At 40.8% G+C, this 24,372-nt stretch overlaps 1 protein-coding gene across 3 annotated transcripts in view; it reads left to right on the top strand.

Moving 5' to 3' along the window:
- LOC118564343 (adenosine kinase-like) overlaps positions 1-24,114 on the top strand; it is a 40,411-nt gene extending 16,297 nt beyond the window's left edge. For 2 of the 3 annotated variants that reach the window (XM_036141922.1, XM_036141923.1), the window contains exons 4-5: positions 9,472-9,550; positions 23,526-24,114. In XM_036141922.1, the coding sequence (XP_035997815.1) occupies positions 9,472-9,550; positions 23,526-23,681 (235 nt within the window). In that variant the 3' untranslated portion in view covers positions 23,682-24,114. Of the gene's footprint in view, positions 1-9,471; positions 9,551-10,733; positions 12,355-23,525 lie in introns of those variants that run through there. The other variant, XM_036141924.1, reaches the window with a different exon arrangement.
- Positions 24,115-24,372: the final 258 nt, after the last annotated feature.

Raw genomic sequence — 24,372 nt, 5'->3', positions numbered from 1 at the left:
GCAGCTGAAGCACACAGCTTCCTACGTCCTCACTAAAACTAAGAAAGTAGAGCACATCACCCCAGTTCTAAAGTCCTTACACTGGTTTTATTTTCTTATGCTCTGTTCATGTACAGCACTTTGAATTGTCTTGTTACTGAAACGTGCTACACAAATAAACATGCCTTGCCTTACACTGAATTTCAACTTGATAAATAACTTAATCAACATCAGAAGATGACACGCCTTCCCAGGTCATCATTGACTGAGGACAATCTACACCAGACTTCAAGCAATTTGGATTCTAGGCCTTTCTACTCTTCCTCCAGACTCTGGGACCTTGATTTTCTAATTAACAATATGAAACTACCTTTAATCTGAGAAGAACAGCATGGACCTTTTCAGCAACAGTCCCTATTTTTTGGTCCTTTGCCCAGCTAAGATGCCCCTGATTTTTTTTTTCTGGTCCAGAAGCAGTGGTGGCTGGTGCTAAATATTGAGGTTGGACATTGCACAACAAAAACATAAATCCGTCCACGGTCCGGTCCAATTTCCTTTATCTACTTTTATTCCTCTATCGACAAGCTGTCACTGTTCAGAAGTGACTAAAACATGCAGTCCATGTGTTGTTTCAGCGCAAAACCGAGAACGGACTCTGCTTCATAATCCTCCTAAAGGCTGAATTTATGTTGGTGTTAGATTTTCTCCAGTCAACTTGCCATTATTATGCTGGGATTCTGCATCAAGCAGGACAACCAGAGGCTTTATCAAGGCTGTGGGGCACACCTTTTCAGATGACTGCTTCACAATCCGTCTAAAGCCGCGGCTGCTTGTGAGCAGTTTCTCCATCCACTTAACTTTCCATTAAAGTGCTTTGATACAGGACTTTGTGAATGAGATTTTTTTTTTATCAATTAACTATTCTGACCTCACTGTTGATGATGTCGGTGGCTGCTACACTACAACTGCCAAGACATATCATTTCTGCATCGTTAAAATTAATTTTTCATTGGTCTTATATACTATTCAAATCAAAATATTGGGGTTTTCATTAGCTGTATGCCAAAATAATCAAAACCGCATTGGATCTATAGAATGTGTGCGTTTCCCTTTCTATATTCAAGAGCAGAAATAAACATACTTTTCACATTTTTTTTCTAATTGATTAAGATGCACTGCAGACCGTGATACCTTAATCCTGTCAACATCATAAAGCTTTTGTACAAATCAACATTCACTTCACTTTATTAGAAGATATCCGAAGATGAGGAACAAGGCCTCGGTCGATGTTTGAATCATGACTCATTTGTGTTCAGTGCTTTTATGCACCTCAGTCTTCGGCGTCTATTCCCATCATGCCCTAATGTTCCAGTGATAAGAATGCCCTATTCATTCTGCGTTCCTCACCGGTTGCTACAGAGAAGAGATGAAGAAGAAAAAAAAAAAAAGCTGAGAGAGGGAGAGAGAGACTCTACAGGCATTGAATAAAAAGCACATCTATTTCTAAGAGGCTGCGCAAGCATGGTAGAAGATAATTATTGATTTGAAATAAGAAAAGATAAGGCGCAACCTTGAGCAGCTCAACGATAGCACACAGAACAGAATAATTAATGGGCCTGTCTTTTGTCGGGACAAGCTTTCACACTGAGACGAGCGTATTGATTTTAAACAGATAAACTGCGTAACCCTTTGTGAAGGGTTTGACAAACAATTTAATTGGGGGGAAAAAACAACAATATTCCTCACCCTTTCCATCTCCCTTTCATCACGTCCCTGAGCTGTTTTTTTTTTTTCCCTCCCTCTGTCTGACCTATGGAAACAATTACTGTGCATCAGGCCTTGTTCTTCCTCCAGACTACCAAGCGAGGCTGGTGTAGGATGTATGCACTGATTGGGGAGTCTAATCAATGGAGGAACTTGTCTCCGCTCCAGATGCCTGTGTTGAAACTTGGATTACCAAAGCCTTTTAGCTGCCTCTGTCAGATAGAGGGAAGATGGATTTGCTTGTTTAAAGGTACCTGTCTGCTATGGTTGAGGCAGAGATAATTCAGTGCTCCTGTACAACCCACCTTCCTCCTAATACCCCAAGGAGAGCAGCAGAGAAGCCGTCACACCCCCCATTTTCCCTCATCTCTCCTCTTGTCCTCCCCTGATTAACGATAGCCACCATTTGATCATGTTTTCCTGCCTGTCCTTGTGATTTGTAAGCTGTTTAAACGCGAACGAGGCAATTAAATGGGAGCGAACGGCGCGTAGGAGAGCGGGTGCCGCGGTGATCATTAACAGCGAATTACCCTGGTGTGCACTCAAATACTCGGAAGGACTTTCAGGCAGACCACTCCGGAGGATCCAGATCCAATCTTACCATTGATTAACTGAGACTTGTTCTTCCTGCGAAATCACTCGACGGGGATTTTAGGGGCACTCATCTGGTCTTATCGAGATAGGCTAACATCAAAGGCGAATGAAGAGGGATTGGGTAAATGGGCTCACTTTGCCCTCCACGTAAGAGACTTTGAGGAGCAAATCTTGAATTATTGCCTCATGTAAATAATACACTTGGCTTGTTTTTCTTCTTCTTTTTAAAGGGGGGTGGTTAAAAGGAACTCATGAGTGGCTCAGAGCAGAGAACACTCAAAGTACTTTAGAAGCTCTCATATTTCCCTTGATGGGATACAATGGCTGGGGCTCCGTCTCCAGGAATGTAAACAACACAATGATCCTGACTTGTTTGAGCTGCCCCACAATTTCAAATGTGTTAAGCTGTGGAAAAGTCGTGGTGTTGCAACAGCGAACTGGCTAGTCTTTTGACAAAGACTCCTGGATAGGTGTTGAAACGTTTTCAGAAGAAACTGAGCGAAAGTCCAGTTGCCCGTTTGCTGTTGCCATGACCCGGTTAACTGAGAATTTGCACAGGCATCATGGTATTGCACTGTCAAATCTTCTGAATCAAGATACTCAATACAGTCTTATTCCTCTAATTGGAAAATTATTCTCATTTAGCCTTCAGCACCCTCCAAGTTTATTGGGCCACCTGGTAAAGATGTCTGGAAAAACACCTTAAAATAAATGAATCTGTTCTTGCAGTCTCAGAATCTCCCTGAAATATTGCCTGCAGTTTTCCAAAGCTTTGGCATGGAGGGAAGTGAAAGCCTATCTAATGGGCTATCTATATTATTGGCATGTAAAATATGCATTCTTCCAAATATGGCATATAAGAAGTCCTTTGCGTTATTGCACGAATTGAAACTGCGATACTGTGATTCGATACATTTTGCAGTTCTGGTTGACGGTCATTTCTGTCCTTTTGGATTTCTGCAGTATTAGTTGTTTTGTATCCAACCCTCTCAGGTATAAAATGAAGATACCTTTTTGCATCAAACAATGCATTTATTTGCACACATGGGGTAGTAGTTGTTTTTTTGTTGCCATTCTCGGTTGGGTGCTGCTCGTTTCACCTCTTCATCATATCGTACTTTTGCAGTTATGGTCACCATCTTCCACAGGACATTTTGTCCCAACTAAGAGTCATTTCCTTCCTCCCCTTGGGGCTATTTGGTTCCGTTTGATTTCCTGTGACTGTAGATTTGAGTAACTCAGACAAGTAGCTTGTAGCCATTTCCTGGTGGGTGCTTATAATTTTGCCCCTTAGTCATTTCATACTTTTGTAGTGTCGTTTGTTACTTTCACTGCTTTTTTTTGTTATGAAAAGGAGCCATCTTCCTCTGGATGTTTTGTTCCAGCTGTGCATCAAGTCATACCTGCCTTAGAGGTGATTTGTCATTTTTCATTCCCTCTGCCATTTCCAAACACACATTGGCCTTATATAAATAGCATGCTCTCATGTTTTTCCTCATTTCGAAGGTAGGCTAAGAGAAAGGAGCATTTGTTATATGTTATATTCTTACCAAGGGGAATAAAAGAGTAATTAATAATTAAAATATATGTATCACTCTGATCAAATAATGAAGTAGCTTGAGCATTAAAAATGCCTAAATCATATTTTTATTATAGGAACTGTTTCAGGTGATTTTGTTAAAAAGAAAAAAAGGTTCACGTGGGATGTATTGTATTTTAAAGATGACAGCTTTTGACAACTGGCAGCAAAAAAATAAATAAAATTATTACACATCTTCAACAGTGCTGCTAATATATGTGAAGGGTGTTCTAAATAAATAGGTACCACTCTTAATTTCAAAATGGAAGGCGTGAAATAGAAATATTGCACTGTGGATGTGGTTAGGGGTCATTTTTAACTGGCTGTATGTTGCGCTGCACTTGTTATATAACACAAACTGACCATACATTAGTGGAATGCGTGGCATAGTTGAAATTGCTCCTCCGTTCAACGACACCGACAGGTTTAAAAGCTGAGGTTAGTGGCTGAGGACATTTTGTTCAAAACAATTTCGTTCCCCCCTGCTCCCTCCCAGCACCGAGTGGGCTCAGGCTGCAGTAGATGGAAAGGGATTTTCTACCCCTAAATGGCCATGGGGGCCGTTTTACGGTGTCACTACTGTGGGATCACATGATGTCTGAGGGTGTAAAGGTCTCGAAGCAGCTGCTCCTTTTCGGATGGGATTTTTTCGAGGCTTCCAAGAGCAGGGCCCCATGCTGTCTGCACTGAAAGGTGGAGCAAATAGTTCTAGTGGGAAAAAAAAACCCCTCAAATCCTCTGAAGCTGTGGGTCTATTTGAAATGGGTCTGGAGTCCCTCGGCTCCCTTCATGTTATAAACACCCACAGTGCTCAAATTCTTCTTTTGTCAAAGAGTCAAAACAGGTGTCTCAGGAACAATTTTTTTTTCCTCCGGTTAGCATATTTTCCACTTGCACGGAAAGTTTTTTTTATTTTTTTTTATTAGGATCACTCTGCCCTGGGTAGACTTGTTGCCTTGAGACATGATATGTAGACTTTCTTTGAACCAGTAAAGGTTACTTTCACACCAGCTCAAAATTTGGCCATGGTTAGTTAAACCAGGTTGTGCTTAAGTATTGAACTTCTCTGACTCCTACATGTTGGTAAGCCGGGATACACTTTGCATACAGATTGCTCCTGTCTTTGAACTATATTTACAACAGATGCACGTTACGCCGAATAAAACGTGGAAGCGCTACTTCATATCCTGCGTTCTCGAAAATACAGTGCTTCAACAAAACATTAAAGGAAAAATTTAAAAACACATCAGGTCTCATTTGGGAAAGAAAATCGTGTCGGATTAGCCGCACCAATGTGGAACTGGTGATGTGTGGAGAACAAACGGGCGCAACGTCTTGTGATGGAATTGATCAACCCACAGAGGCCTGGTTTAACCTGAAGTCACCGAGAAACAGAAACTGAACAATTGATGTGGCAGACCAGTAAAATGTCTTTGTAGCAACTTAAAATTGTCCTCAGTAGTTTATATGCGTCCCCCAAACCCAATACTCTTGCCACATGAGGCCAGACATTATCATGCACCACAAGGAACCTGTGGCCCACTGCAGCAGTGAAGGGTCTAACAATGGGTCTACGGATTTACTGATACCTAACTGCAGTCAAGGTTCTCACTGATCCTGTACGTCGTTTATCCGGTCTACTGTCCCTCCGTGGATATGCCTCCCCAGACCAACACTGACCCGCCACCAATGTTGCAGGCAGCCTAACATTTGCCGCAGCCTCCGCAGACCCTTTAAGGTCCGTCACATGAGCTCATCGTCAATCTGCTATCATCTGTGGAAAAAACAGATGCTACCACATGCTAACAGTTGTGTCACTGACAACTGGTCAAAGGCAAAACTGCTGAAAGCCAGTCTACATAAATAAATAAAATAACAGTGGTTAAAATGTCTCTGGCCTCCACCTGCAAAACCAATCCTGTTTTTGGAGTTTTATCATTCTAGCCCCTTTAGATCAACCTGACTCCGCCAGATGGATTTGCTTCGCATATCCATCTGGAAACCTTCCGTTGAAGTAATTTTGGGAAGGGGCGAAAATACTGGTTAGCTGATTGGCCTATGTTGGTGATAGACGGGCCAAATAAACCAATCAGATCAACGAAGCATATGACGTACTCGTCAACATGCTTCGTCGTCGCTCTGTTACGAGCGACGACGAAAACACAACCTCAAGCCAAGCTACTCTTGCTGCTGCAGGTAAAGGCTCGTTAGCTCAGCAAAGAAATACTCTGTAATTCCGATAAAACTTGCTCGATAGCCACGCTAACCCTAGTTTCATTGGCTGAAGCCGCCATGTTCTTTAGACTGAACTGTCGCGCTTCTCGTTGCGTCACACCTCAACCCGCCTCAAAGCCAACGCTGATTGGACGTTTGTTTGGTGAACTGCTCCAAATTTTCTTTAACAGAAAGTAGCCAGACTGATCTGCGAGTGAAACCTTGAAAGCTCGCGAGATCAGGATGGTCTCACGAGGCTACCTTTAGATCACTTGTTGCTAATTTCATTAACACCAAAACCACTGATGCTCAAGAACAACCCCCTCTACAACTGAACTGACCAGATCAATATTCCAGAAGTTTAACCAGCTTGATATTATACTTAAAAAAAATCTTTTAATTATTTTTTTAAAATGCTGAGGAACACAAACCATCTTCTCTTGAGAATACAAACATGCATCCCTGCAGGAAGCTTCTTTTACTCTGATCATTTAAAGTGAAATTACACACCCACCAGCGGCCATTCTGTGGTCCACTTTAATCTGATTTGATGTAAACACGCTTGCAAATGGTCAGCCTTCAAAATAAAGTTGAGTGGGAGGAAAAAAGCCAAACACCTCCTAATGTGGCATAGCATCTCGACTGTAGTTCGGTCAATTACTTTAGCAGGGTGGACACATTTATGTAGCTTGCCCCCTGAGAGTCTGTCTGTGTGAACAATGTGTAAAATGCACATCCCAGCTTCTGAGATAATAAGCCTCTATCTTGCAGCAGAGCCCAGCTTTGCATCATATTACGCAGAAGCATAGTAGTTATTGATGTCCGAAATGGTATTATGCAGTGATGAGACGAAATGGAGGGAAACTCTTTGTATTTCTCAGTAGAACTGAGTGTGCTCCAATGCCTTATGCTTTTTTTTTTTTGTTTAGTCTGTTACTGTCATTTTAAAACCTTTTTGTATGGCTTAGAAATCAAAGATTTGGTCAGAGATGGACTCTCACTAAACACCTTCCCTGGTTATGTACACAATGAAGAACTAAAGCTGTTCTGTTAAATAGCCCTGAGAACAGGAACCTGTGACACAGTGGCTAATTCTGCCTTGTTAAAGATTAATAGGTGCTTTAATATGTCCCATTGTTTGGATGAAAGCAGATTAAGTTTCTCAGGTTTAACTTTTACTGGTCAGCGTGTTTTAATACAGTGTGACCATGTGTGAACAATTTTCTTTTTCTTTTATCCGTCTGACATTTTGACCCTCCCTGGCTGTATATATATATATATATATATATATATATATATATATATATATATATATATATATATATATATATATATATATATATATATATATAATTGGGTAGGCCAAATGATTTATTGATTTTAATTATCATTGATCTTCTTGACTTTTAATATCTCTCACTATCTGTCAATTGATGGATAGTCAAACATCTAAAATGTCTAAACATTTGACATTTCAGGTCCTGTTTAGCTCATGTATTAGATCAACTCTTACTGTACAGTATGTATGTCGATGACACACTTTTTATTTCTTTAGCACCGTATGGCCACAGATGTTATTATCGGCACTCAGTAACGATAATGGCAGTTAGTTAATAGGCCTGATTTTTGGTACTTATGAACCATCTAGACCCCTTAGGTCATCAGAGACCAATTGGTGTTCCCAGGATTAAAACTCAACAAGGGGAGGCAGATGTAGTAGTTTCTATGTTCCTCACTTTTGGAACAAACTCCCTGAAAACCTGAGAAACAGCCGGCTCCTTTTAAATCAGGTCTGCAAACTGTGCCGTTTACTCCAGCTTTTTTTGTGAAGGACAACGTCGTTTTTTTCTTATTTTGTATTGAATTTGTAATACTTAAATTTTACTATTATTCTTTTAATGTGTTTAAAGATGAACTTGCCTTGCCCAAGTGTTCATATTTGATCATATTATAGCTCTTATCTAGTGAATTTTTGTCCCACACCTGTGCATCTTGTAGGTGGATAATTTTTGAGTAACTTGTCTTATAACAAATTACAGGTAGGGATTTTTTTTGCAGTCATAGGTGGTCTAGAGATGTGTGGGTTTAGTGGTTTCCCCTTGTGTACGAGTCCTGTTCTCACCAATGCAACATATTTAATTACACCCTGTCAAAACAAGAATAAATTGATCAGAACCTCTTGGGCCAAAACCCAAGTAAGATAGACTTTCAGTTTTAAATTGCTATTATTGTACATTTCCTCTACACTGCTGAAATAAATGGGTAATAAATATCTATACTACAGACTATGTAGTCTGTACTTTAACATGTTTAATTTTTTTTTTTTTACCTGAAGTGGTTTCAACTAAGAAAACCAAGAAATCAAATTTAGCCAAAATAGTTATTAACAGTATGTAACAGTTATTACAAATACATTTTTCACATTTTTACACACATATGTATATAAGCTGTATATTTAGCTGCATTGCTCTTCTCATTAGAATGTTGCATTGGATTAATCATCTGCCAAATGCATAAACAAACCTAAAAGTCATCTCCGACTTGCTTCATTATCCCTGTTGCCACCACCGTGTTTCACCGTAGGCATAGTATGCTCATTGCCATGTGTATTGTATGTTTTATGCAATAAATTGTACTTTGCATGAAGACAAAATATTCATGTCGTGGTTTTCTTTCAACAAAGGCTTTCTTCCTTCTACTCCTTTATGAAGACCAGCTTTGTGGAGGGTTATAGTTCTCCTGGCAACAGATTTTCCTACCTGAGCTGTTGATCATCCTTCAGAATTACCATTTGCCTCCTGCTGTGGACAGACGCAGACTATTTGTATTATTAAAGAGCCCATTATGTAAGAAATTCATTCCGCTTCATAATTACACTGCAAAAACGAAACTAAAATAAGTAATATTTTCTTAAAATGAGTGTATCTGTCTTTGATTTGAGCAGGTAAATAAGACGATCTGCCAATGGAATAAGACTTTTGCACTTAAAATAGACGACTCATCTCCATCATCTTATTTCAAATGCAGAATGACTAATTATCTTATTTTAGGGGTCAAACTACTCATTCCATTGGCAGATAATATTATTTACCTGCTCAAATCTAGGACAAAAACACAAATTTTAAGAACATTTTTAGTTATTTTTACATCCGGCTCGTCTGTCACATCTAAGCTCATAAAATACCTTAAAGGTTGTGTTTATGTTATGACAAAAGGTGAAAAAAGTTTAGGAGGGTTGAAAACTTCTGCACGGTGCTGTATGTTAATGAGGTCAGGAGTTTGGACAAAAAAACAAAACCCTGTAAACCTCATTTTGACTGGCAGGTCTGCTCTTATTTCAGGTTTGCAGAAATTGTCAAGAGAAACAAAGTTGAATACCACGCCGGTGGCTCTACCCAGAACTCGGTGAAAATCGCTCAGGTTAGTCATCTTTGGCTCTCTGCAGTGTGCCTGAATGTGTTTTGAATATACAGCGGTACGGTTGTAACCTTAGATTTGTCAGCCTGGCAGCCCTGGGAATACACAGCATAGCTGCACGGCACATTGACACATTACAGCTCTGGCTGCTGTGAATTCCTCAGACCTGCCACGGAAAAGGGATAGGCGGGGAGGATTAATAATATTTACAGTGTTATCTAGTTGGCCTAATTTCCTGAGACATATCAAGCATCAATTAGAGAGAATTACAAGTAGATGCAATTAACATGTCACAACAAATTATATCCAACAAACGCTGATCTTCTCCCTGGCTGTTAGACAGATTTTTGCATCTAAAAGAAATTGGTGATTGTTCCAATCTAAAATGACAATCTGAACTTTAAAAGATTATTCACTAATTCCTTTTTTCCCTCTAAAGTGACTGCAGCAAGTCTTTGAATTTGACATGCAGTGATTAGCTGCTGATAAGGCCCGGGTCTGCTCACAGTAAACAAAGAAAAGGCATCCAGCTGAAAAATAATTCCCTTCCAAGGAGAGGGAAATGAGTTCAGAAGCTAATTGAGAGGCTGATGCCTGTGAAAAGCAGCAAGTCTTTCTTGTGTGTGTGTGCATGCGCGTGTGTGTTTTTTTATTTTTATTTTATTTTTCTGAGCGTGTTTGCACGGCATGCAGAGTTTGCATATATACCCATGTGTGTGTTTGTGTGTATTTATCAAAAGATGGAGACAGAGCTGGGGAAAAGAAAGTAGGCAGGCCCTCAGGCTGCCACTATCTCTACGCTTTAGAGACAGTAAACATCTTCTAAAAAGGAGACGTGTAGCTGTGCACCTCCATACAAACACTCTTTAATTATCAAGATCATAAGCCTTTGCTTGGAACTCGGTCTCTTACAGACGTTAAATGTCAACGAGATTTTATTCTCTGGGCAACAACTCCCCCCATTTTAAATCCTGTGCCTGCTTGATGCAAGGCAAAGCTGCTCTTTTTTTTTTTTTTTTTTTCTCTCCTCTAACTTCTTGAAATATAATCGCTAAATTTTCCAGCAGGAAGCCATTTCCTTCTCTTGTTTGTCTAGCAACTGGATAGACATATATATTATATTCAGTGTGATCTTTCTCTGTTAAGACATCAATATTGACAATGATTGTTTCATCTTTTATTTAAGTGAAAACCGCAGGAATTGCCCCCAGGCTGCGGATCAACTCCCATGTGAAATTAGATGGCAAAAGAGATTTTTATTGCCGGCCCTAGCAGACGAAGAAGGACCCCGTCATGGCCCTTCTCCTCTCCGTGCCCCGAGAGAAGTGCTCAGTACACTAAATTGGTCTCATAACGGCATAGCAGGCCCTAGTCAAATGTTATTCTACTCTGTTTATTTGGATATTTACCCCCTTCTGAGTGAAGATGTAGAGCCGATTCTGAAAAGCTCCAGATAACAAGAGTGTTTTTCGTCCCACACCCCGAAGTCTCAGAAGCTGTTTCTGTCAATATATACCTTCAAGCGTTGACTTTTTCCACATTTCACTTTGAGTTTATAGTGTTCTTTTATGAAAAAAAATGTATAATGCATAACCAGCTCCCGGATTATCACATTGTAGCACCTGCAATATGTGAAACTTCAAACCCTCGCCGTATTGTGGAAGCTGAACCTTCAAACACAAATGATATGCACCGCAGCACTGAATCCACATCAAAGGGGCCCGGCGACTAAATGAGATGCTCGATCCAGGGGCAGGTTTGCTCACCATCGACTGCTGGAGGAGGGAGAGAAGTGTTCAGAGGCTTTGCACAGGAATCGTTGTACACGCTGGGAAAAACCCAAGGTGTGGGAGGATCAATGCCTTCGCCTGTAGAACTCATACTTCCCTTCAAAAACCCCAGCCAGCTCATCCGAGGCTGTGATAGGTTAAATACTGCTGTTTCATCCAAGTTAAGATTTCAAGTCAAACCTGTGCCTCGGCTTTAGGAAAATGCAGAATCGATGCTGATTGAATTTAGTTAAATGAAAATTGAAGTTTTCACAGCCCTTGAACTTCTACACCCTTCGTCACACACCAACCATGAACTTTACTGTGTTTTACTGAGTAGAACCTCCTTTCGCTGCAATCAAAACTCAGTCTTTTGGGGGGTATGTCTTCATCAGCTTTGCACATCAAAAGAATCGTGCCCATTCTTCTTTGAAAAGCAGCAAAACAGCTATTTCCAATTCTTGCCACAGATTCCCAGTTGGATTAGCGTCTAAAAATGGACTGAATTATTCCAATAAAGGAATACGTTAGGATAAGTGTGGAGAAAAGAAAATTGGAACATAAAAGACGAAAAAAAGTCTGGAAGATCAAGCATTCTTTTCATCAAAGAACAAAAATCTAATAATGCTTGATAAATGCAGTTGTTGTTACATGCATTCATATTTATATGATATGATATGCTTTGCATTTTATTTTCCATTTACACCTCCTTTTGATCATTTAATCCATTGATGTTTTGGTTTTTGACTCTCAAACTGAATGCACACACGTTAAAAATGGAAATAAATGCCAATTTTCCTTTTTTTTCTTCTCTCAATTCAAATTCAGGTTGAACCAGAACTATGGATCCTAAACAGGTTCTGGTTAAAACACCAAACACACTGCTATGTAATGGAACTTTTTTAACATGCAAAATAAAAGTGTCCAAGTTCAAAAACTCTGCTTGAAATCAAATTAAAATATAGAAGTCACAGATGCTGAAATTGAGTTCGGTTAAGTTAAAGTCCCCAAGAAGTTGTGAAATAGGCTTTTACCACATTGTTAAAAAAATCAGAAGTCAATTTTAGTATCGCAAAAAAGTAAAAAATTGAGTCTGAAAAGTTTGCAGGAAGTCAACCTCATTATGAGGATTGTGTGTTTATTGTAGCATTTTTTGTTCTCAGAGCACCGTTTTCACTAAATGGCTTGAGGCAAACCATTACAAAAAACTTTAATTGTAGTTTTGTTCTTGTCGTCTTTTATCAAATGTTGAATTGTAACTATTAATACCCTTATGCATATTCAAGTTATCCTCTGTGACAATGTACTGTAGGGTTCTTAAAGTAGATGCAACAGCACATATCAGCATTCCTTTCTGTGCACAAGTGCTCCTGAATAAGCCCCAAATCTTGTTTGGATCAAGCCGGTGAACCAACATGCATGCAGAGCTGTCTGGCTCTGATTCTTTGTAAAAAAAGAAAAAGAAAAAAAAGTGGTACAGTGTGATAGAAAGTGGTGGATTGGAGGTTGTTGCCTTTGCCCTGGCTCTAACAAACACCATGCCCTGCAGGGCCATCCTACATAAAGGCGTACTTACTTGATGTTGCAGGGCTGTAAGGTAACAAAAACCAGCCCGGTGTTGCCTGCTCAAACGCAGCCACACACATCAAAAGGTCTGGGCTCAGATAGAGCGCAATGGAAAACAACAATCATATTTTTTCCACTTATTTACAAAGCTGGAGGGAGGACCAAAAAAAAGGGGGGCTTTTCTGAGCATGTGATCCAAATTTTGGTACTTCTGAGCACTCGTGGTGTTTATCACAGGTGACAGAATTGGTGGTGGGGGGGGGGGGGGCAGTCAGTTGACTGGAGGGCTGTATCAAGAAGCACAGTCGATTCATTTAGACAGAACATCAAAGTCCTCCAACTGCTCCTAAGGGCCTGGAGATTGAAGTCTGAGCAGAGACAGGCTCATAGGGAGTTATTGCTGCTGTGAGTGAAGTGGATCCTGCTCTGACTGCCTCGTGTAAACCATGCACTCTCATTAGGTCCCCCCACAAATCAACGCCATTGACACATTGTTTCTTTTGACTCTTAAGCATGTTTCACACACATTTACCAAATAGACAAATAGCTTTGTGTAAGTGCCTTGGCTATAAATGTGTCACAGAAACTTATGATTAATTACGCTCTCTCTCTCTCTGCTATTTAGATTTGTGCATTTTTTTGCAGTCTACATAATCAGCCCATTGTGATGTCTTAATTATTGTTTAGAGAGCGAAGGCTTTTGAAAAATCTGCTGTCTCTGTCACGGTTATGATGCCTGTTTAACATTTCCTGAGACTTGGTCAGTCGTGGAAACGGCTGAGTGGGGCCCAGCTAAGGATGTTGGCTCTGAGCTCTTAATTGGAAACGCATGTGCACCACACTGTTGAAAGTCATATTCAAATAACAGGAAAAAGTCCCACAGCACCACTTGACTTTGAGAAAGTTCCTCACCAGCTCAGATTTTTCTTGCAGGAGAATACTCCAACTGGTTTTGATGTCTTATTGAAGGCAGTGACTTATTTCTCTGGGTGAAAATGTTCCATGACCTAATGTTTGGCTTTTACCGCTCGTTTTGTTAAATAAATAAAGAATGGCAAGTTGCCTCAGCTCGAACGAGCTGAATGAAGAAATGCCTACGTCTGGTACCACTTAAAGAAAAAGAGGACAGTTAGGGAAAAAGAGTGGAGCTTTTGTGTTCGTACTCGGTGACTCGCCGTTCAGGAGGATGTGCCTATATGCGCAGGAGGCATTTATAATTTTTCTGTCACTTTCTGTTTTTGCTTTCTTCTCTCACACTTAATGATCAGAGTTAGAACAAACGTTCTTTGTCTGCGAAGAGACCTGCGGGACGTTTTGAGTTATTTGATGCCGGTTGATTCTCACGTTTCTGGGCTATTTTGATCAAATTAAGAGAGTTTGCACAGGCAGAAACTGTCGGCCAGCTGTGCCAAAATGAGCACACTAGTAACCAATGAAGACGCGGATCCTGGTGGGCCTCAAACCTTCGTGCCATAGAGATCAACCCTTTCAAGGATTTGCCTAATGTGAAATTTAGGTAGATGGTTATACTTTAGGCTCAATGCAAGTCCGTAAAGGGGTTCTTCAAGGTTAAATCGTTAGCCCACTGTTTTTTTTTTCATTATATATAGCATTTCCAAAGTCAGTATTTTCACTTTTATGCTGATGACACTGTTATTTTCAGTTTTTTTTGGTTTTTGGTCTTGTTTTTTGTTGTTTTTAGGGTTAAGGTAGTATAGCATTTTGAGGCGGAGTGAAAATAAAAACAAATTTTTTTCATAAATGAAAAACTGAAAAGTGGGGCATGGCCCATTTTACTCCGATACCCTTAGATAAAGTCCAGTACAACCAGTTTGTGGATTTTTATAATGTAACCATTTTGTTGCTATCTTGGTACTGTCTGTGATTTCAACGGGCAAACCTGGTTAAATATGGGAAACGTATCAAAGAATGAACGAAAAAGCTCAACCCTTTTGTTTGTTTTAAGACAGGTTAATTGCAGAAGCACTGTAGGTATCCACTCTGAGCTGTTTTATGGCGCCGGCGTCTTGTTGTTTCCCTCCCATTAGAAAGCAGTGAAAAGGTCACAGTCTGTTGAGCTCGTCGTGAGAGATGCATGAATCCAAATGGATTTTTTTTGGTCCCTTTCATCCCCATCTCCACTCACTCTAAACATTCCAGGTGCACAAGTATGCACTCGATGTTTTTGGGGAGGGGGGGGGGGTGCCATTGTTTTTCCTCAGCATAAGCAGCAGAAGCGAAGTACGCCTCATTCGCTTTGATGAGCGATGTGTTCATGCGTGGGCTTCAATGTCACCCACCATGAGGCAGCTGTGAAGTCGCAGCTCATGTCTGCGGTGCCATTTACTCAATGATGAAGTGAGGAGATCTCAGTTGGTTCCACAATCACCTCCCCTTTTACACACTCTTATACTGCCTGGGCACCCCCCCCCCCCCCACACACACACACCCCAATACTGTATTGTGACTTTGTCACAGCTAATACCAGCACGCATTTAATCTCAAGCTCTGTGATCCCGACGATAAAGGTTGACTAAACGATTACACAAGGTTTTTTTCATTAACGTCTGACGGCCGTGGCCTACAGCACGAAATAATTAGCTTGATTAAATTTTCCTGTCAGACGCAGGATATTTTTGTTGCCCCAGCAAGAATCAGCACAGTGCGCTGTATATGTTACATATCAACATCCCTGTTGAACTTAATTTGCTATCAAATTTGCAACTTAATTTAGGCTGCCATAGGGGAAGACGTGGGGAGTAGATTGTAACTCATAAGTATGCATCGGAAAAGGGTGTTGATTAACATTGAGGGCTCGAGAGACAAGAGCCACTAAATGTGTATCATCTCGCCTCAGAGGCTGGCACTGGAGTTGAATGTGATGTCTCGCGTGACATGTCCTTTGCTTTAAGTCCTTGGTTCCAGGCTCGGGGGAAGAAAGGCTGTATGGTTGGGTTTCCTGCTTTGTGCGTGGCTCTTGTACTGCTGCCCAGGCTCCAGGCCGAGCTCTGAGAGCAATCTGACAGGACTTGTTAAGAGCAAAGTCTACAGATCTGGCAGCATCCTCTAAGATGTTTCATGCAGGACAGTTAGGATGCAGTCTGTGCTGTAATTTGCATTTAAAGATACCATCAAGTCATGTTTGTTTTTTTCCCCCCCGTACGCTGACAAGGTTTGGAGTATAACGGCTAGATTTCACGGAATACATCGTTTTTAAATTAAATGATGAAGAAGTTAATTCTGCTTTGTGTGTTCTTGGGTTGATCACAAGACGCATATGAATTGAGCTGATCAGCTTGTTTTAGCAAACATTATGGCTGATGAGAGGATTTTGATGGCTCAAGGTCAATTTAACTTTTTTTTTTTTTACCAAATCCCACGCCTGTTACGTGTTAAACATTCGTCTTTCTTCCTTTTTACACCCGTAAGCAATCCTTTACACTTAAACTATTGCATATCAGTTTTTGCAATAGTTTTCATCATAGTTTCCAGATTTCATGTTCTTGTTGCTGCTTTGGCAATTTGACTTTCAGGAAATATTTTTTATTTGTTTATTTATCAGGACCTCCATTAGCTTCCACCGAAGTGGTTACTAATCTCCCTGGGGTCCAGTTGACAGAATACAAATTGTTCATACACATATAGGACAATTTGACATTAACATATGATATGCACAAATATGACAAATTATGCCCCCAAACTAGAACAACACGGTGACCCCTAGCTGGTAGATTTTACTCACACGTTTTGCTGCACATTTAAAGAAGGAATTTAGGTTAAACAAAAACTGTATTAAAGTGGAAACAAAATACAAATGAATGTATTTCTATGAACTCTGTGCTCCGTTGCTTTATGTGATGTCACCAGAGGCATTTAAGGCCGCTCCTTTTTGCGAGGGTAGATTTAATTTCGATTAGGTAGGCACAAAATCAAAGTAAATAAAAAAAACTGAACATGTAATGTTTTTGTTTTTCTTCAGGAAACAAAGTTTGCCCGAAATGAGTTTGATTGAATTCGTAGAGAAGTCTGGCTAGTAGCGCTAAAAGGCAGACGCTCCAGAGACGGCTAAATCATGTGCACAGATTACCGTTGATCGGTCTGAGGCTGTAAACAATGTTTCATTAAACAAACCACCGCTAGGATGATTTGCTCACATGGGTCAAGTAATGGCTGAACGAGCGGATGATTGTGCATTTTACACGACCGCCCCACATTTTCATAAAAGTATTGAATGATGCCCCTCTCTCATATTTCCCCACAGAATGCCTGTGGCAGTAGTATTTATTTGGCACATTCTCAGCATGCTCCCACTCTTGCGGTTGAAGTGTTGCATAGCAACTGAGGAAAAACAGCTTTAAATATTTTGCTTAAAAAGGTTTTAAGAAAATAAAGAACAGCCTGCAATTACTGTTCATTTCTCCCGAGTTCATAAGTTTAAGGAGCTGTAGAGCTGTGCCAAGCAATAAATGAAATACCAAATTAGGCTTTGTGTTGGCCTGGAAAAACTCTCTGTGAGTAGAGTTTTTTTTTTTTTTTTTTTTTCCTCTTCTGCCAATTCGTTTGCATCTATTTCTGTTGTGTTTATTGAATAAATGCTGGCAGATGTCTGCACCTTCGCTAATTCACAACTGTTTTGAAACAGAGCTCGCAGGAGTTTTCAAAGTTCAGCCCGGCTCAGTTGTCGAGCCAACCGAGTATAAGCTTGACAGGATGGAAAAAATGTGTAGGTGAGTGCAAATTTGAAGTGATGTGCCTCAGGAAAACGGATCGGGGATGGAGCGACAGGAATGGGGAGCATGCGGAGAGAGAGAAGGCTGGATGACGCACAGCAGGTGACAGACAGACACTAATAGTAATGGCTCTTATCAGTGCTTCGCTCGCTCCCTCTTTTCACATGGGCTCTGACATCCTCCTCCTACTCCACCCCCTCCATCTAGCGGGGGGTGCTGGGAGCTCGCTGGGTTGTGCAGCCCGCTCAGACGGAAACAGCCTGCCAAACACCGGTCCCCTCACATATAAATTGCATCATTAACATCGCCTAGATTATTCCAAGCTCTCCCACCGGGTTTATGGCAGCTCCGGCTCAGCTTAACTGTTTGACTCATTGAAGACATTCAGGTTTCCTGAGTGAGCGGCGCTTAGATCTACTCTGAAATACACTGGTTTCATTCTTTCTTTAGGTTTTAAACAAATCCAGAGGAAATACGGACTTATTATGTACTCTAATGTGCTTTATTTTCTGTCTGGGGTTACAGCTCGTCATGCACACCAATGCAGTTTTCTGTCAATGTCACCAGGGGTGGAAATTATAATTTGTAGCAGCCAGTTAAAACATTTTTGAGCCACAATTTCTTTCAAAAACACATTTTAGTGATATTTGTCTGAACCCCCTTTACACTTGTCCATAACATAACCTAACATAGCATAACATGATCTAACTAATTGAATTATTCCTACCTGTGCTAAAATATGAGCTTAATTTTTGTAATAACAATAATGATATTGCTAATATTTATTTTGACTTTGATAGATGGACTTAAAGCTATACTTGGTAATCCTGTTCAGAAACACTTTTTGTTTTACTGGGTAGGAAAAAAAAAGTCCTGAAAGTAGTCAAAACATTATTTGTTCCGAAAAAGGAGGTTAAATAAATCAATCTCTGTGGGAGCTGCAGGCCTGTAAAATCTCTGACCAATCCAGTCATTTGGACCGAATGGAAGGGATTGGTCAGAGGTTCTGCCCTCACCCCCCCTCTGTCCCTCAAGTTCCAGGGGTATCACCCTATCCATTGGTTGTCCCACATGCCAATCGTTCTGACGCGTTATGTAACTTCTGTGTGCGCGAAAGTTCCTTGTTAGTTTCCGCTTGCATGCTGCGCATGCGCACTTCTGGTGTTTATGTAGCCGGTTAGCTTAGCGGTTAGCTTCGGTGTTAGCCGTTCGTTGTAGCTCCTCCGCTCTCACCGTATACTTTGAACATGGCGGAAAAAATCGCCAAATCTACCCTTAAGCTCAATTTTACAATAAAAAGGGTAGACTGCTTGTCACAGTATTAAGGCGACTGGTCATAGCTTATAGTTTTAAAACAGTGTTACCTTAAAAAGAAAGAGAGATTGTTTTTATTATTCCCAAACAACCAAACCTGTTTTTGTTGTGAGCGAAGAAAACGGGTGGAATCTACCTTGCAGACTGCTGAGTGGCAGTGCGCAGCGACAGGTGGGGGAGCCTCAGCAGAGCAATGCTCTGTGCTCACTTTGGTTGTTGAATAAAAGCACTTTATATCATCATCCATACATGCTTCTTCGATTTTAAAACAAAAACCTTTCAAAGGTCTGAATTATAGTTAAACTCAAAATGATCCATACCCCTGGCAGGTTTAGGTGTAAAGTAATCTTTAATCTCTAGTTTCATAATTTCATTTATTTTATTTGCTGAAGAGAGACATTGTGCATTACTGGACATTTTGAACAACAGACATGTAAATCCACCCAATTACAGCCAAGGCTGATTCCCATTGTTTGTTCCTTCTGCCAGATGGTGCAGGCTACAAAAAAAACGAAAAAGAAAAAAAAAGAAAGAAAAAAAGACAAAAGTAAAAAAAGACAAATGAGGGAAGAAAACATCAAGATAAAACACTTCATGTGAGAAATATAGTATACACAGCATTTCAGGCTAGTTGTCAAATTCAATGTATAAACATTATATACACAATATATCAATTTATCAACACATTCTGTCCCAGCCAAAGCCAGATTCAGAACATTTGGCGTGAGCTAAAGATTTGGATGACGGTGAGAAGTTCTTCCAACCTCCTTGACTTGGAGCTTATTACTAAAGAGAAATCTTCAACACACCAGTGGAAACATGCTAAAAGCTGGTTTGATTGCTTTAGTGCCAATAAAGATTTTTCCACTGATTATTGGAATGGGTATGAATAATTTTCGATTTGCCTTATTTTTTTTTTCTTCATTTTGCATCGGAAACAAACTTCCTGGTTCAATAAAAGCAGCTATATATTTAAAGCTGCAGTTGGTAACTTTTGTATACATTTATTTTTTACATCTTTTTTTCAAGCTGTCACTATGTCCTGTCAGGTCCTACTGCCACTTGCAGACATACGCCGCTCCCAGACAGAAACCACCAATCAGAGCCAGGAGGAATGTCTGGCTCTGATTGGTTTTTAGCAGTGCCAATCCCTCCTGTGTACCTGCTGCTCGTAGCCCCTCCTCTTCACAAGGCCACTGTGCACTGTCATAAAGATGCTCAGCTGTTCTGGTTTCTCCGTCAAGCCAGGCGCGGTTGTTTTGAGCTTAGCAGACAGGCGAACGCAACGAAAAGTTGAAAAAACGGCAGTACAAACAATGACTAACACAGTGAAAGTATGAACATGCACACAGAGAGAGAGAAACCATTCCAATGTTACTTACAATCGCATCAGCAGAAACGCGAGGTCCGCGTCAGCCTTGCAGCCTTCTTTTTCTTTTAGCTCTCGCCATTCAGAAAAAGCTTGCACGATGTTCACCCGTGTACAACTCCTCTCTCTGTCCAGAGCCCTTTTCCTCTTTCTTGCCTGCTCCGACATGGGCTTTCGCTGTTTTCTCGCTGGTTCCGCCATGATAACTGCACAAATATTGCCACTGCGCTAGCAACAAGCACGCCTTTCACTGGGGGCATGTAGCAGTTCTCGCCGTAAAGCAAGACCGACTCTCGCGATGCACGAGACTTCTGAGCCTGTGAGTGCGGGCCGAGGGCTCCTGCAATTGCAAGTACGGTATTTCCCCCACAGACCACCAGGGCGGCCGAGAAAACCTTTGTTCGACCTGAAATGACTCATTTAATCATCCAAAACGGTATGGAACACATTAATTAACTGAAAAATGTTGCATAGTATGCCTTTAATTGTAAAGGGAGTATGAATACTTTTTTTGGTTAAACTGTACCTCGTAATTAGAAACCAGCCCCCCGTTCTATTGTCCCATGTGTTAAAATTGGCTTTGTTTGCTTTAGGGACTTGTGTAAAACATCAATTAAGTCATATTCTTTATTTGGAAAAAAAAAAAAAAACATAATTGGAAAATCTGAAGAATTCAGAAACTCTGATGTACAAGTGTAAATTACCCCGCTGCAGGAGGTTCTTAAGCCCAGTTGACATCCGCAATAGAACAGGATGGATCTTCTTCCTCAGATCAGTCGACAATTAACTCTGTAACGCTGTAATTACTATCCGAGGTCAGGGTTAAGCTCGGAGCGAAAGGTTGGAGCTGCAAACATTTTTATATGATCCTCTTACTCTATTATCCTTCCTCACTCCTACAAGGTTTTACCTCATGGGGAGAATATATTACATAAAGCCCTTAGCAATTACTCCTCCTCAATGAATATCTGCATGGTGTATAGTCCTGTGATTAATCTGGAATCCCCTCTGCCTCTGTCCAAAAGCAAGCCTTGCTCTGCTTACCATGCAAGTTTAATTTTCACCTGAACAAATGGCTCCTTTAGAGAAAAAGGGCTAACCTTTCGCTTTTACTTGCTGCTTATTAGCAAAAAAAAAGAAGAAGAAAAAAAGAGAAGAGGGAGGGAGGGCAAAACCTCCTGCGACAAAAAAAAAACACCCCAACAAGGGGGAAAATGTAGGGGTGGGGTCAGAGTGGTTGATGGTGGGGAGTATTTGTAGGGGAGGTAGACGCTTAATAGTGTTGAATAAAGGAACATTTATTTTTGTGCTGTGGCCTGTAACAGCCTCAGGAAATGGCTCAGTCTCTTGATCGCGAGCAAATCTTATTAACTTACAGTGCTCTCACTCAGGGTAATGGGCTCCACCTCGAGACTTGGTAAAACACTTTTCCTCTCGGACACACTGATACTGGTGTCTAGAGGGCTCGGCGTTGGGTAGTCCAACACTTGGGCAGAGCGACTAATCAAGTCAAACAATCTGCCGCAACGGAGCAACACGGAGCGAGGATGTTGATATCCAGCGGGCTCATTCAACAGGCCCTCTTCACACGTTCCTAACCCAATACCAAAAAAGGATCAGTGCTCAGGATCAGTTCAAGATCGGGTTATCCGAGCCCCTGAGAATTGTAAAGCGATCCCCGAGCAGCTTTTGCTTTCTCAGGAGTGATCAGAGCTGTCGGTTCGGTTATACACTCCCAGGGCCGGGGCCAAAGGGAACTCCTGGGGTCTCCATTTATTCCCGTCCAGCGAGGGCAGGGCTGTGTGTGTGTGTGTGTGTCTGGGAAAGTGTTTGTACTGAGTGTGTAAGGCGAAAGTGAGAACAAGAAACTCAATTTACAGAATGGGTAACCGCCGTCCCCAAAGCCAAAAGGAGGAGAAACGCCAGCATACTTCAGTGAAAACAGGATTTACCTCTACTTTCTTAGTTTCTATCAGAAATCTGAGGTGTTGAAAATAAATTTAGCTTCTTAATTTATTACTATATGTATTATAAAGTGAGACCTTCCAGAGTAATCAAAGCACAGCTACTCTAATTAATGAAGGCACTGGGTTCACAGCTGCCTTCTAAAATATTCTTACAACTTTTTTTTGTCACTTTAAAAACACAAAAGCCAATGTTTTTTGTTTGGATTTTATGTGACACCGGTGCATAAATGTTGAGCAGGAATAAAGGATACATGTTTTTTTTTTGTGTGTGTGTATGTGCAGCAGGACTTCCCTAAATGAAACGAAACAAAGTGCGGTATTATTTTTTTTTAACCACCTTGCGATGCATTTACAGCTGCAGGTCTTTTAACGATGTCTCTACCACCTTCACCACATCTAGAAAAATAGATTTCGCTGATTCGTTTTGAACGACGAGAGCTCAACATTGTTCAGCCTCAGTGAAATTGGAGGAAGACTACCTGTGAATATGAATTTTCAAGTCTTGCCACAGATCTTTAGCTGGTGTTAGGTCTGGACTTTGACTAGGCCATATTTGATTTAAACGTTGTAGCTCTGGCTGGTTGACGTTCAGCTCTAAGGTTTTTTTTTCAGCATTGTTTTGTATTAAGCTTCCCCCATCTTCTCCTTGACTCTGGCTTGAGTAAATTGGGGCTGTTTGTTCTCTAATGTACGTTCTCTAAGAAAACCTCGGAGACCTTCACAGAACAGCTGTATTTATACTGAGGTTAAATTACACACAGGTTGCAGTTTTTCATGTTGGTCTCACGCATACAATTTCAATAAAATGCATTGATGATTTTAGCTGTAATGTGACAAAATGAGGAAAACTACAAGGGTTATGAACCCTTCTTCACGGCACATTAAGAGTCCCTTTTGTGGCTGGCTTCAGATTGTATATCTCGGCACACTTCAACGTTTTGGTTTAAGTTGTCAACTTTGTAGCCCTCCAAAGCCTCATTTGAACATTTCTTATCCATGTTAGATGCCAATTGACTCCACTGATAGATGGCCTCAGTCTGGCCCTCTCATAAATCTGTGTAGAATGGCATGTTCTCTCCTGTCACCATTACCCCTTGTGCCTGCTGTCATCCGCCTGTCTTATGTCTGCAGAGTTACAGTGTGCACCTGTCAGATACAATTTATGGCATGCAATTTGTTGTGTAGCCTGGGAGTTGCAGTTTCTTGAGAACTTTTTCTCTCTTTCCTGCACTTGATTTATGCTTTGCTTGAATACATTTACAGCAGCGTTGCCGGCCAGGGGTGAAAACGTACTGCGGAAGGTTTCATTTTCGAAGCACTCCGTGTTCTCTGGACAACAAAATTAGTCGCCTTTTTGAGCCTCTTTCACTTACATTTTGTTTTAATACAATAAAGGGAAGTGATTTGCGAGGCAATTAGATGTTTGTTCTTTGTCATTGCTGCACAGTTGCGCCTGCGTGCGTGCTCTCAGCGAGGATTATCGCCCCCTAAGAAGGAGAGGCATTACAAAATGACAGCCTCTCGTGTCGAACAAGTCAAGCTGATTCCATGAATGCTGAAGAGGGTTCCCACCACATGTTCTCCTGTATGTTAAGGGAGCAGCGTTAACCTTGTTTTGATTTGCATCTCCTTAGCAATTAAGATAATATGTCGTAATTAGAATTTTAATGCACCACTGTGAGATTTTTTGATAATTACACAGAATTCTCTGCGGTGATTTTCTCTTTGCTTGCTTGTCTTCACAGATGAATTCATGGCTGATTAGATTGCAGCTCTAATCAGATTTGAGTTACATTGTGAAATATCTTCCCACATGTCTCTCTAGCTGAGTTTCCCAGTCTCAATAGTAAGCCGTTAACAGATATGCGAGTTGAACAGCTTTCTTTCACTGTGTCTGAATTGCTGACTTTTTCTCCTTCGCTGGAATTTAAAACCCAAACAGAATGACTATAAAGTTGTTATAGCAATAACATGAAAGGGTGTAAAAAGAAAAAAAAAAAGATATTACTGCAGTTTAAGTTACTTTATTGATCTTTCGGCCTGGCTTGTTTTGCTACCATAAAAGACTTTACATTTTCCGTTTGTTTTACACTGAGAATATCATAGGCTT

This window comes from Fundulus heteroclitus, chromosome 10 (genome assembly GCF_011125445.2).
Source record: "Fundulus heteroclitus isolate FHET01 chromosome 10, MU-UCD_Fhet_4.1, whole genome shotgun sequence".
Classification (NCBI taxonomy): domain Eukaryota; kingdom Metazoa; phylum Chordata; class Actinopteri; order Cyprinodontiformes; family Fundulidae; genus Fundulus; species Fundulus heteroclitus.
The sequence above is the reverse complement of the archived record's forward strand: the minus strand, read 5'-3'. Positions and strand labels throughout refer to the sequence as shown.